At 46.5% G+C, this 14,977-nt stretch overlaps 1 protein-coding gene across 1 annotated transcript in view; it reads right to left on the bottom strand.

Moving 5' to 3' along the window:
* Positions 1-3,040: 3,040 nt before the first annotated feature.
* Positions 3,041-14,977, bottom strand: part of LOC119169670 (cell adhesion molecule Dscam1) — a 233,612-nt gene continuing 221,675 nt past the window's right edge. Inside the window, exons 23-29 of the mRNA XM_075885653.1 lie at positions 12,328-12,522; positions 11,379-11,677; positions 7,166-7,232; positions 6,274-6,424; positions 4,751-4,887; positions 4,264-4,358; positions 3,041-3,211 (exon numbers count right to left, since the gene is read on the bottom strand). Of these exons, the coding sequence (XP_075741768.1) occupies positions 4,878-4,887; positions 6,274-6,424; positions 7,166-7,232; positions 11,379-11,677; positions 12,328-12,522 (722 nt within the window). The 3' untranslated portion in view covers positions 3,041-3,211; positions 4,264-4,358; positions 4,751-4,877. The remainder of the gene's footprint in view (positions 3,212-4,263; positions 4,359-4,750; positions 4,888-6,273; positions 6,425-7,165; positions 7,233-11,378; positions 11,678-12,327; positions 12,523-14,977) is intronic.

Below are 14,977 nucleotides of genomic sequence, written 5' to 3'. Positions count from 1 at the left end.
GCACTTGATCCATCGTGAATATTCAGCACGGCGAAAGGAATCAGGAAGCACTTGCGGCGAACAGCGGTTTCAGAAGGCGTAAAAAGAACAGTTGAGCCACTATAGACGTCACAGGAAAGCGGAACTAGGGCGGACGAGAACGGGGGTATCGAAGTGTCGGCGGCAACGAAAACTTTTGCAGGTGAAAGGGACGAGTCGAGTGATGTAGCGTCGCATAACGGCGCGAACTCCACTTCCGCGCGAGCACAGTCGATGACGGCATGATGAGTGCAGAGAAAGTCCCAGCCTAATATAATGTCATGGGAACACTGCGAGAGCACTACAAACTCGACGACATAAATATTGTCAGCAATAACGACACGTGCTGTGCATGCAGCAAAAGGGCGAATTCGTTGCTCGCTCGCAGTGCTTAAAACGAAGTCGTGTAGAGGCATTGTGACTTTTTTAGTCGACGGCAAAGTTTTTCAGTCATTACAGACACTGCGGCGCCAGTATCGACCAATGCAAAAACAGGTATACCTTCAACGGAGACAGCAACGACGTTGGACGGCGAAAAACAAGGTCTTGTGGAGTTCGAAAGATCCGCCGTTCTTGCCCCCGGAACTGCGGCTCCTAGTTTTCCTCGGGGACAGGGCGAGGTCGACGTAGCATAGGGGAAAGGGAACGGCGTTGAGGTGAAGGCGACCGGTGTCTGTTGAAGTTCCGGCGAGGTGAAAATGTGTCCATGGTGGTAGTCTCGCCATATACAGCCGGCTCCGGTCGTGGGGGTAAATCATATTTGTTGGGCCTGATGTCGTCACGCAGAAAAAACTCACGCCGTCGACAAAATCGTGCCACGTGACCCGCAATTCCACAGGCGAAGCATATGGGGCGGTTGTCTTGAGTGCGCCAAGGGTTCTGAAAGCGTGGAGGTGGTGGTCGGGAGAACGGACGGGCAGCCTGGTACATAGGCTCAGTCTGTACGACAAAGGGACGCGTGGACGTAGGCGTTCGCGACAAAGAAACGTGGCCGTTCGCGACAGGTGGACGTCGGGTTCCGTTCAGTGCTTCGGCATAGGTTAATGGAGCAGCCACAGGTGGTGCGTGAGCTGCTGGTAGCGCCTCGGACACTTGCTCCTGGACTACTCGCTGTATTGATGGCGCTAAAGTAGATGGGGCACCTTCGGAGGTATAAGGCACGAGGGACAACTGGCGTGCGACCTCCTCTCGTACAAATTGCTTGATCTCGAGAAGCAAAGTGGTGTGATCTATAGAGCCAGCCGATGTTAAAGCGGAGATTGTTGCACATGGCGCGGTGGCACGACGAGTGGTGTCACGCTGTTTCCACAGCTCATCATAGCTCTGACACAGTTGGATCACTTCCGCTACCGTTTGCGGGCTTTTGGCGACAAGCATCTGAAATGCGTCGTCAGTCACGCCTTTCAAGATGTGTTTGATCTTCTCGGCTTCTGTCATGTCCGAGTTGACGCGCCGGCAAAGGTCGACCACATCTTCGATATAACTGGTGTAATTCTCACCATTCTGCTGAGCCCTGGTACGCAAGCGCTGTTCGGCCCGTAGTTTGCGAAGCGCTGGAGGGCCAAACAAGTCCGCAAACGCCGTTCGGAAGGCCGACCAGGTGGGGAGGTCTCTCTCGTGATTGCGGTACCACAGACTGGCGACGTCGGTCAAATAAAATTGGACGACAGTAAGCTTGTGCGCATCGTCCCACTTGTTGTGCTTGCTCACCCGGTCGTATTCGTCGAGCCAGTCTTCCACGTCTTTGTCATCGGTTCCACTGAAGGTAGGTGGATCGCGTTGCCGAAAGGAGCCAAGACAGACAGGAGCTGCAGTAGTTGGAGCCGAGGCGGCCGCCTGCTGATCTTCGTCCGTGGACATCGTAGCAACTGGAGGCAACGTACGGTTTCGCAGTTCCAGGATTAGGCGTTACCCAGCACCTCCACCAATTATAATGAGGCGTTTTAGAGTGGCACTCTTTTATAAAACAGGAGAGCGGTTTTCGGAATGCTTTCGGAATGCTTGGTGAATGTGCTCCACCCTATTTTTATTATTCTACTTACTTCAATCTCGGGGTTCGGCTCCACGATTATTACTTGTCCTAAGTGTACGTAGTCTTTTACAACTTCAAGTGCATTATTACCTATCTTGAAGCGCTGTTCTCTTCCGAGGTTGTACATCACTTTCGTTTTCTGCAGATTATTTCAAGACCTACCTTTTGATCCCCTTGTCTAATTCAGTAATCATGAATTGCGATTCGTGCTCTGAGTTACTCAGCAATGCAATGTCATCGGCGAAACGCAGGTTACTAAGATACTCTCCGCTAACTCGTATCCCTAAGTCTTTCCATTCTAGGCTTCTGACGACCTCCTCCTGTGAGCACGTGGTAAATAGGGCTGGGAACACGCACAACTGCTTGCGCCAGCAGTTGTGCGTGTGCAGTTAGAGTGACTGCGTACACTGAATTGAGCTTCGCCATAAGCTGCTTCGCATCTACAAAAAATATATGTTTCTTTCTTGCGTCGCACACTCGCTCACGCGCACCTCACCCTTTACTCGGCCGTGCTCACTCGCAAGTCTCATCGCTACATTTTTCCGCTGTCTGACATCAACTCAAGATCACCTGTGACTGCTAAGCCCACAATATAGGACTCAGAGGGCCATTTGATGACGGTATTCATTTATAGGACGTTAACACCTATCGACGTAATGTTTCTGAAAGAACAAACCGGAATTTGCCGCCAGCCGACTAGTAGTTGTGCATCAGCACGTCTGCTTCACTCGACGTGGGGTAAGACAGGAAGGCTGTCTTTTGTGACAAAAACAAAATTCTAATTATCGTGTCAGTCATTTAATATTGCGTGTCAACACTTAATCGGGAATCGTCGAGGAGAGTACCGATTGCATTAGTCGGCGTTCCAATCTTGACTCTCTTCTTTTTCATGTGCCACATACCTGGAATTTTTGGTTGAAAGCACAAAAAATGAGCCATAGCTGTTTCTCTGTGGATCATCGATGCATCGATTATGGTATTGCAGTTTCGTTTTTTTTATTAAAATAGTGGAAGTGCAATAAAAAACGTCGCGAAGGCGATTGGGGAGAAAACTTCGTTCTGGTAAATCAGCACTGGCTCCAGGATCCGGGCCTGCAAGGATCAGTGTTGTCGGTTGTAGTTGCTAGAAGTATGAGCTTGCCTCTTGGGCTACCTTGTTAGCTGCAATGCCAGACCAAAGACATCTTGTTGTTGAAAGAGTAGAGCTTGTGCGCACATGTATCTACGCAAGCAGTAAGTAATATTGCATTCTGAATATCATTATTTGCTTAAATATATGACACAAAAAAATCTAGGGTTATTTTTTTTCGGAAGAGATAAATGTAGAAGGTTTAGCGCTGGCAAACATTCTTTATTCGCGTACAAGTGGTGTCAGTGTACTTGCTCAAAGCAAACGCGCTGGTTGAATTGTAAAACGCGATTTCCAGCATATTATTGTACAAGAGACCTCCTACACACAAGCACCCTAGATGAATTTATAGGAAGATCGACTGAAGAGCGCCCTGCAACACTTTTCCAACATGGGGTAATTGAGGCTCCTGCAAATATCTGAGACAAATATTATAGCGCTGCATGTGGTTTCGAATTTACAATCAAAGGGCCAAGTCAGCTAGAAATTGCTTGCTCTTCTATCGACAAGTGGTTTCATGTACCCAGCACCAACGGCGTGACACACCCGAAAGTGCGCAGACACCACCGCTGGAAGATTTGAGCCTTGTGATTTGCACCGGGGTTGTCGCGTTGTGCCCCTGCCGCGATCCCGTACAATGCACTCGTGGTCACACCGAAAGTAAGCACAATAAAGCAATTAGAATGATAATAGAACGTGCCCAATGTCGTAACCCACTCTTACTTATGGTTTTAGCACCTTGTCAACTACCCATTCTTACCCCCTCTCCCAAATTAGCTTCAAGCACGCACGCTGGGGCGGAAACAAAGACCAATGGCCTTAGGTGTGACAATATCTAGCAATGCCACACGTGCTTAACGGATTTTGAAACTCTTAGAGCAGTCTAATCATGAGGCAATAAACAGTAATATAAAGGTCACTCGATTACTATTCGGAAAAGCATTCGCAGGGTGTTTTTAAATGTCTTCAGTTACATCAGTTACATGACCTATACAGACCTACCATTACATGAGACACATAGAGAAAAAAATGCAATTTCAGTCAATATTTGTGACACCCATCAAAAGACGCGAGTATAACGCACCCTGTGAAGCAAGTCCTGGAGTCTTCGTAGAAAAAAAACTGTATCTTGGGTACTCTTCATTATCGCCTCGGGTTATTGTCCTGGTCCCTCAGAAACTGCACAGGTAGCCGGCCACTATTACTTCAATGATCAGCTTAATAGTCAATTGCTAGCGCAAGACCTGTAGTAAATTTCGTTCAAGGCTTGATAAGGCTAAATTTTGAGCAGTGAGCATTTGTAATGAACTTTTGACATTGCCTATTTGTAGAAGCGTCGCACCCGCATCATAAGTATATTGTACGTTTACAGGATTTATTGCTACAAAATCATTCAGTATTGCAATTAATTAAAGGGACATCGGGTTGGTTTGCACATGCATGCACTCAACTATTCCCTTAAACAAACCCACAAGCTCACACAAACACACACTCGAGAGCACGTGGTGGTATAATGGGTGCGCCATGACAGCTGTTGGTATGCTTCCATCCAGTAAAATCGTGCTGCTTACATTCGTTGAAGAAGGCTGGACGTAGAGCTCGCGCTGACGTCATCGCAGGCCCGACGTCTCACGTGATCGCTTCCTGCGTAGAACTGAGGCCGGCATCGAGCCGCATGTGGCCTTCCCCGGCTCGTCGTCATACTTCTCTGCAAAATAGTATGGCGTTTTCGTCAGCGTATTCGAAAACAGGGAACTCGAAATTCGGTATCTGGTTTCTCCACGAAACCATCGTTCACAGATGCGGTGCATCATTTACTCGCACACAATTTCGATCAAGTCTCCAATTGGGTTAATCTCTCTTTTTATCCGGCATGTTTCCTCAAGTTCTTCTGCACCGTTCTTCTAGTCCAAAAGTTTGTCCCGATCGCGCAATACATGGCTTGCCAACTGTTTATCTTTGTCTGGGACATGACTAATCTTCCATTCGCATATCAACAAAATCACATACTTCTTTCATTCTATGTGTTGTTCTCATTCTTATTTCAACATTCTACCTAACCACCCAGAACCTACGTCACTGCTGTCATCTCTTCTACACCCGCTATCCATGGGCTACAAACAACTTTAGCTAAATGCGACAAATCAGTTTCCAAGAAGCATGCAGTAAGCAAATCAAAGCGAAGAGAAAAATCGTAACGCCCAATACTATATGGCGCTAATTGACAATACAAACTTGTATCAAGTTTTGGATGTACATTTCATTGTCATTTGTAATTTCAATATGTGATCTATTACAAAGTGAATCCAAACACTTTGGAAACGTTACATACTCAGTCTGTTAAACAGATGATTTGAAGTGAGCCCACATAACCACAGTTCGAACCGTCTGTTCAACAGTCTAAGTAACGTTTCTAAGGTGCCACCAATACATTCAGCGACGTTTTACCTTCTGCTTTTATATAAGAAAGCTCGCCAAACGTTACAGTACAAAGGTTACCATAGTGGGTGCTCTCCTCTGCATATATTCATTTAATTCAAAAAAGCCTACCTCAACATCACAATAATCGTATCAAGCACGCTTAAGCCGATAATTTCCTCTTGAACGCCTCGTAGCCATATGCGTGCATGGTGAACATATAACTATGTTCCCTAAGAAAACATAATTTTAACACAACCCCCCTACACCCCCACCCTTTTATGGGGCTAGTCCGAAAGAACACAAGTTTGCCCATGCGAGCAGGAGAGAATGTGAAATGATAACGTGATTCTCGCATTGACCAGTCTTTGGGATCTGGCTTTCTTCCAGTTAAAATAAGGAGTAAATAGCTTTTGAAACGCAACCTCACGGGCCCTCAGCCACCATTACTGTAAATAACCTGCGTCGCCGTAACTGTGCATTAAGCAATGACGAAAAACGTCGTACTGAGGAAAAGTATGGGGTAAGCTAGGTATCTCCCCCTTAATGGCGATAAGGCCCTCCCCTACTGTACGCAGGTGTGTGCTCATAGCCAGAAATTTTGTTAATCACTGGAAACACATATCCTAGTGTGAACGCGCCATTAACGTCTCTATTATAAAAGTGTGACACCTACCTGTCTAGTATATTGGCGTCCGTGGGCTCGGACACGTGGTAGGCAGAGGCCGCAGGGTGTCTTCCGTACTCCGCGCATGGGGTGTAGTCGTAAGAAGAGGCACGACACTTGGCTGTGTACCGCTCGTGGTACTGGTCTTCCCTGCATAGCTCTGGAATAAAATGTAAAAAAGAGGACTCACAAGTGACTCCAGCTTGATATTTTATGTGCCTTGACGCATTATACGAATTGCACTCGCCCCGCCATATTGGCCTGGTGGCGAAGGCACTCAGCTGCTGACCCGAAGGTCGCGGAATTAAATCCCGGCGGCGGCGGCTGCTTTTTCGATGGATGTGAAAATGCCGTAGGCCTGTGTGCACACATTCGGGTGCACGTTTAAGAACCCCGTGTGGTCGAAATTTCTAAAGCTGTCCACTACGGCGCTTCTCATAATCACGTGGTAGTTTTGCGACGTTAAGTTCCAAAAATATTATTATTATCAAACGTACTCGATTGTTACTCGAACGTGAAATGCTACTTGCGGCCTGTAGCACTTGTGCTTAGGACACACCAGTGCTTTTCCCTGCCGAAGAAGTAGAAACGTGAAGGAGACTTCATCTTTTTTGGCACTTATTTTACCGAAATACAAATCTTTGAAGTATTTTAATGGTGTGTAAATTTTGGTAATTTGCTGCTGCGTCATATAATATTTTCCAACAAGTACTTACCGCAGGGACCAGCCCGGTGACAAAAGCTTAGCGTCGAAGCGTTCAACACACACATCTCGCACAAATTTGTTTCGTGCCACACTAAATCTCCACCGCAAGCGACTGATCGCGTAATTTAACGATGATAATTTATGTCATTCAGGTTTATTCACAGTGCACAACAGTCACATACCAAGAAGTCTCACCTATGGGATGCTGTTGCTTGTTCTTGCGTAAGGCTTGTTTGAGAACACCATTTGACCGACGGGGTTTCTGCAATGGGCCGAAAAGAAGCATAGTCTTAGATCAGGGTTCCTAAACTCACCTCAGCTAGCTCGTCGCAGTCAGAGAATATGGCTCGGACAGTGACGAACGTTGGAGTGGGATAAAGGAGAGGGGATGTTGGAACAAAAATGTAAGATACGTCACATCAAAGTACAGGCCTACTACGCATCTTATGTATGGGGCATTGCTGAAGCATTGATGTCAAATTTCGAGAAACATCGATGTGATCTTTCAAAAAACTGCATTGCAGGTGGCAATTACAAAATGCAGAGCTTTCTTTCTCTAGTGATGTATCAACACACCGTTCTTCAGTGGTCATTTTATGCGCGAGATACCCAATTTTCAATGTCGATCAGCGGAAAACACTCTGAGTTCGAAATGCTTTTGGTCGCTTTTTACTTGCGAATGTGATTTATTTAAAGCTTCTTTCGGCAATGGCTGATCTGAAAAATGGAGCCCCATGGAACACTTTCGCTGAGCCCCGCCCTGCTGCTATAAGAAAGGATTTTGTTTTGATATGGATAACTAGCATGACTAGCAGGTTATAAACGTGTGGGGGGATGGGGAGGGCGTGAATGTGTGCGTACAATACTTTACAATACTGTTTATCCGCATACTCAAAGAGCTCTGATTCAGTTCTTGGGGCTTCAAGCACACTTTGACTGCTATGGTTTGTCACCACTTACTCAAACACCAGCGGCTGCGACGTCCCCAGATTTTAAACATCTTGCTCAAATATACAAGACAAAAAGTAGCCAAAAGAAGGAGGCAAGTAGCAGAGACGATTTTTCTGTAACCACAGGCCTAGAAAATTAGCCACACCTAGGAACTCTTGGCCCGTGGTTGGCCGGTTCGAGAACTCTAGATAGCTTGTATGCTTGCGCTGTGACTGCTGCAATTTACGTAATGCCAACGCGAAGCTTCAAGGTCAGCATTACGAGTTCTGAAGTTCTGTGAGGCTGCATGCGATAGCAACGTCTCTTTATCGCGGACAATATTGGAAAGCGGATAATCCGAATCAACAAAGAATGCTCGTTCAAAAACGTGTATATGGACGTGAACAGACTTTTCTGTCGAGCTTGTGTTGTACGCATGATAGCGGTTGGAAGTACCCTTACAGTCCGCAGTTACAACAAAGGGAACAGACATATTTGCCAGGACTTTATCAAGCATGCTCTTGTGCGGGAAGCAGGAGCACCGAAATTGGATGTGTCAGCCACAATATAAAAAAGACTTAATGAATCATGGCTAATCATCCGACATGGGTACATTCTCCAAATGTTGCAGAAACGGTGTGTGGTTTTTCAAAGTAGCTGCATATGTGTGCACCGTGCTCGCACAGGTAATTCTCCGTTCTTGCCCCCGTCTGAGCCATGCATTGCCTTCGTGCTAAAGAAGCATCTGCATTGGCAGCTAACGAATTTAATGGTATCGCGCATAAAATAAGAATTGTAATTCAATTATTAGTTACTTTCACGGTATACAGTGCGTCAGACAGACCGTTGAACGAGGCTTTACGTGAACGCCATGGGGCATCGAATTTCATTTTCAGAACGTAAATAACCGCTAAGTATTTTGTCTCTTGTATAACGAACGTAAGATCCTGTTGTATTCGCAATGCCCATAAACCGTCGCGTTGCGAAGCGGAATTAAAAGTGTCCACTCGAGGATAGTGAGTAGACAAACTCTCTCTTGATCAGCTGTGCTAAATTAATGGCGTATTCGGTTAGGTGATATCGAGTGCTCTAGAGCGCTCTGAAAAGGGGCTGCGCCTTCGGTTGGTAGAATTCGAGCGATCGGACTATCTTCCGTTGGTTTTTTCAGAGCGTCAACCACTGACTCGGAGAGCTCTCGACCGCTCTGACTTCGAAGTGAGAGCATGGCGCGATCTGACCGGGATGACGGATCGCGTGACACAAGCTCGCCAATGACGTAGCTGCCGGCAGGTGAACCATGCAGGTGAGGAGTGCAAGTGCGCATTTCGGAAGGGGGCAGCGCCGGGCTCGTAATACTTCGTGCACGTGCGTTGTTGGTGGCTTTTATGGGTGTGTGTGGGGCGTGTTCACATTTACGAAGAAATATATGCACCATGTCAATAACGAGGCAGCTAGCGTGAAGGCGGAGGAAACATCAATGCGTTGCTACAACAGCTCGCAGGCAGCGTCGTGATTTGCCTTGAGGATAGCAATTCAGGCGAGGAAGATCACCAGATACGTGTGCTGAGCTCAGAAAGCTTTCGCTCCATCCAGAAATGTGCGTGTGAGAGAGAAAAAATATAAGAGAGGTAAGACATATCAGAGATATTCACTGAACTGATCGGCACCATTTGTTGCCATGGCGCAGGCGCAGCACTGTTTACCCGGCAGTTTCTCGTGTTGGCTGCATGATGGCGATACAGGGCGCGCTTCTCTGGGCGCTCTGAGATCACCGCTGTGTTCGGTTTGTTACGCTGCCTGTGCATCTGGCGACTCTGAGCCAGAGGACCAGAGTGGCCAACCGAATACGCCATAAGTGTTAACGCGTTGCGAAGAAATGAACAAAGACCATTTTAAATGTTTCTTGCATTAGTTAATAATTCGGACCATTCGTGACACGATAGATGTCATTCGTTTTCAACATGTGAGCGAAAGTTTTGTGTTTTACGTGCGTATAGTAATCTCCAGTTCTTTTGTAGTTCATTAACCCCATAATGTTCATCGTACGCGGAAAGTAGCACAAGCTCGCGATTTTCTCTCTCAAACCTTGGCCAACGCTGTGCCGCTTGTTTTTTACGTTTGTTGACAGATGGAAGCACACTGCAAGCAATTTTCTTGCTGCCGGGCTTCAGAGCGAAATGTGGCAAAACGTTCTCCGCGCCCAGACACTTTGGTAAAAGTACTATGGGTAAAGTACTTTGGTTGTTAGTGACCTCGTGTTGATGTTGTGCGTGGCGAGTGATGCGTTGTTGGTGTTGTCGAAGTCGTTCGGAGAGAAGTCCTTCGATTACTTTCAGCAGTAATGTTCAAAGAAAGCATTCTGACGTCGAGAACTTTTCACTGGACTTAGAAGGTTGACAACACACCGAGAGGGACAGTGGCATGAACGATCAGCTGCTAGCTCACGAGCAGCGAGGCGCACTTCACGTCCCTTAGTGGGTTAATGTTTTTTTTTACACTCGTGAGTCACTTTTATTGTTTTATTGTATAATATCATTCAGCAAGGTCAAAATAAAAACGCAGTTTTTTGTGCATTACACGCAGTCTAATTACAATGGATATTACGAAGCAGCACATGCCGCCAACACGCTCGAGCATGACCAGCGAAGGGAAATGGTTAGCGCAAATAAACGTGCAGTTACGACTACTATCCACGCCTATCTTTCTGCTAACTTCTCCTGAGCTTCACGGTAACATCCGAACGATGTCGTTTAATGAATTTGCGTAATTCCGACGTTGCAAAGAGTGTACGCGTGTATGCCTTTCGATATTCTTGTTGTGATCGCGCTGATCAAACCTACAACATCCGAGCGCAATAATTTGCGCACAGTTAGAGTCTGAGCTTGACTGTGACAAAAGTGGTACTTAATGGGATGTTAAATGCTAGTGTTCCGTTGAAGAAGCAACTCCGTCGTGCTAACAGTGCAGTCAATGACGACGGCCTAATATGTTTGCAAACCATCGTTGTGTTAAACATTCGGTCCCGTGCAGCTGCTACGGCCCGCTACCCTCTAGCGGCCTACCTCTACGGTGAATTCATCAGGCGGGCTGGGCATAAATTATCTCAAAGTGCCGTTCTGTTCATACGCCAGTTTTAGTTCGCACACTTTTCTGCATCACGCAAAAAATTACGCAAGACATCGTTGATGCACGGTTAGTCAGCTGACACCCCCACCCTATACACTATGGCCAAAAATTACGTAGTGAACATTAAGCAGTTGCTATCGTTTGCGAAAGTACTTTAGCCCAATGCACATTCATCCGACGATGAAGAGCTCATCCGGTGAAGGCGACACAGGCCGTACGTTCATTCGTACTGTCTTTTCCTATGCGAAATCACGGGTTGACGCTCCTCAAGCAGCCATCTTCGATTGCACGGCGCGCCACCTATAGCCCGTAGGCATTGCGAATTTTACTGTGATTATCTCATGCTACTCACGCAGCCATCTCGCCGATGCTGTGGCACGTCGTACGGCTGTACGACGGTCCTAGCTGAAGCGTAGGGAGAGGCGGCTGCTGCTACCTTCGCCATTGTGTGCAGACACGCCTCGTCCGCGTCGTCATCACGGCCATTGCCCACGCGTGAGATGTCGGCCATCTTCGAGGACACGCACGGCGACGAGTAGTAGTACTTGCGGCCGTCGGTGTCAGCGTCGCCGCTCTCGAAGCTCATGTGAGACTTCTCTAGTTCCGACATAGTGATCGAATCCATCTTGCCGTCATCGCCAAATCGCACCCCTGCGTAAAGCACGGATACGAGCACGAATACTAGTGTTAAACTTCGTCCAGCTCTGAAACGAGCAAAACGTTATGCATGTGAATATATCGACATCACACCATCACTCAGTGGCGCTCTCAAATGACTAGGTTCTCAGAAGTTTCAACGTTACCGATGCCTTTGATGAAAATATGTAAACTGCCATGGCGAGCACTCTGTTCCAAAGGTTGTACCGATAGCAATGCCAAACAGCGAGTGAGAAAAAAATTCAGAAAGAATTTAAGTAAAACAAGCGTCACTATACCCACAAATCCCGGAGGTTGTTTCTCCTGCCTACCGTTAAACAGCACCGCAGTATATGATGACAACTGCTGAATGAATGCTTATAGCACTTTATCAATACTTGTGTGCTTCTATGCATCAGCAGTGTTCTTCCACTCATCGTAAGACAGTGACACACAGACAAATAGCACACGCCAGATCATGTGACAGCCGTGTTACAGTGCTCGAAGGTGCATTGTAGGTACCACGTATAAGTCACTAATTGTTAATAATTCAGTATAAAATAAGGCTCTTCACGTCTTTCACTGTGAGTCCATGCACCAGTGAACCCAGGCATCATGCTGATCATCAGTGCGCCATAAGTAAAGCCTGCGGAAAAACTGGTCACCTTCGTAAGCACCGAGAGCCGAAGCGGGCGATGCAGGAGAGCCTCTTTTTCGCCAGATCAGCACAATGAAGGCCACGCTGACGGCTATGAGGACCACGATTGAGCAGCAAACAGGGACTATGATGGATAAGCTGCGGTACTTATGAGCACTGCTCTTCCGGCCAACCTCTGATATCTTGTCTGGCTCCAAGGGGTCTGCAAACAAGAAAGAGGATGAACCATGCATTATACTTTTTTCGATATAGTAAAACTAGCTCTCCTGCTATGCAGTTTGAACAAATAATGACGGCTACTCACTGCAAATAGCCTGTTCAAGCACGGTTAGCTTATGCAGTGACGTGAGAAATGTAGAGTCCTCTCTCCTGACACAAACACTCATAATAGACCAGCCCAAGCACGCTCAACTAGGACCGCTTCTACGTTTGAAGCACGACATGTGACGCCATTACTTGGGCAAATGTGCAGTGCAGAGGAGGGCACTTGCCAATTATAAAAAGGGTTGATTGGAGGAAATCTGTAAAACACATTTATCAGCGGAATTAATTTACGCTGTTTGTACGTGATGCCCACAAAAAGACGGAGGACAAATAACGTCGAACTTATCGAATGAGCCTTCAAGCAGCGACTTTTGTTTCCATAGCCAAACTAATACTCCATTGGCGGAAATTAATTGCATCGTTCGCGTGGGAACTCACCGTACTCGGCGCGCCAGAAACGTTATCTGACGAACATTACACAGTTTATTTCTTCATCAAGGTTTTGCTGCAGAGCGTAGTTTGTCTTACTTGCCAAGTGACTATTTTGATTGATAAATATGCAGCGCAGTCGGTCTTTTCTGTGTAGAGATATCGGGTTTGCGCGTTTACTGTAACGCGGGTATTTACCGGTAGCCATAATGGTGCTTGACACAAGGTCGCGGGATCAAAATCAGGCGGAGTGCTGAAGGCCTGCGTACTTACACATGGGTGTACGGAATGAACCCGATCGTCAAAACTTTCGGAACGCTTCATGGCTATGTTCCTTATAATATTATTTGTAGTTTTCGGACTCAAACGAACACTTGTTACTGACAATGATACCGAGTACCGCACAACACTATCGCTCTGTGGCTTTGTGTGTGTGTGTGTGTGTGTGTGTGTGTGTGTGTGTGTGTGTGTGTGTGTGTGTGTGTGTGTGTGTGTGTGTGTGTGTGTGTGTGTGTGTGTGTGTGTGTGTGTGTGTGTGTGTGTGTGTGTGTGTGTGTGTGTGTGTGTGTGTGTGTGTGTGTGTGTGTGTGTGTGTGTGTGTGTGTGTGTGTGTGTGTGCGCGCTACCACACTGTTTCTCTCTTTTTTTACTCCTTCAATCTCTCTCTTTCCTTTCCCTCGTGTAGGGTAGCGTATGGGTCGTGCTGAACTGGTTAACGTCTCTCCCATTCCTTTCTTTTTGTCTTCCTTCTTTTCGCTTGAACGTAAAACACCAATAATTAAAAAGTTATATTAAAATAAAGGCAATGTTTAAAATACTCCATCGAAATCTATGACGTTATGGCTGGCTGACGCAGACCCTTAGACACCACGCAGCCTTCCGTGTCTTCTTCTTCTTACCTCTTTTTGAGAATTATTAAAGAGCCTTAATTCGCCTGCCTAGCTGTCATTATAATAACATTATCGGCTTTCCTAAGAAGAATGTGCGGCAGCAACACTGATATCAACATTTGTTGCTACACTAGCGGACCAAAGACTAACCGAGTCAATTCACTGTAGTAACTTATTGTACTTAACATCCTGTTATATTGGTTTTGCAAAGCGCGAGACACATGGTACTCTTCGATGTCCGACCGCAAGCGAGGAGCTGTCAGGCCCAGCATGCGGCGTACGGTGATTGAGGACATACAGGCCATTAAATAAGCATGCAAGGTCTATCCACACGAATTCAATAACGGCTGCCCTTGTCTTCCCAAATGATCTCTTTGAACGATCGAGATCTTTGTGAGTAGAGAAACGAACAATCAGCACACATCGATAAAGGAAAGAACTTAAAGTTTTTCTTTGTTCGTTTTAGGCAAAGATGGCCGCAAGGTGAAACTGTCCTATTCTGCCCTTTCCTTTTATCCCACCTCCCCCACTTATGCGATTGACATTTAATCAGGGCTCAACACCTCGCTGTAGGTGTTTAGAACTAGGCTCTGCTTCGCGGAAATGGCACTCTTCAGACATTATGCATTACATTCAATTGGAAGTGTTTTTAGGGGCGAAGCTCCTTAGGGCGTGGGCTGTGCGTCCCCTGTAGCCTGTATGTAGCCACCTCTAGTTTAGATCTTGCAGTGTTCACTAGATGGCGGTACCGTCCCCTGTATGTAGCCACCTCTAGTTTAGTTCTTGCAGTGTTCACTAGATGGCGGTACCATCTCCTGTATGTAGCCACCTCTCGTTTAGTTCTTGTAGTGTTTACTAGATGGTGGTACTTGTAGCTGATGATGAAAAGATGCAAGATGTTATAAACTAGAAAGCGGTACTTGTAGTTGATGAAAAACGCGATATCTTATACAGGAACCGCTCTCCCTTCATTTCACAGACCATAAAACCGTCATAATTAAGGGACATCGCAAGCCATCCATCGTCTAAGAACAAATAAAAGTTGATTTGTGTATATACACACACAGCGTTTCT

This window comes from Rhipicephalus microplus, chromosome 2, assembly GCF_043290135.1.
Source record: "Rhipicephalus microplus isolate Deutch F79 chromosome 2, USDA_Rmic, whole genome shotgun sequence".
Lineage (NCBI taxonomy): Eukaryota > Metazoa > Arthropoda > Arachnida > Ixodida > Ixodidae > Rhipicephalus > Rhipicephalus microplus.
Note: the sequence above shows the minus strand (reverse complement) of the source record. Positions and strands in the feature narration are given on the sequence as shown.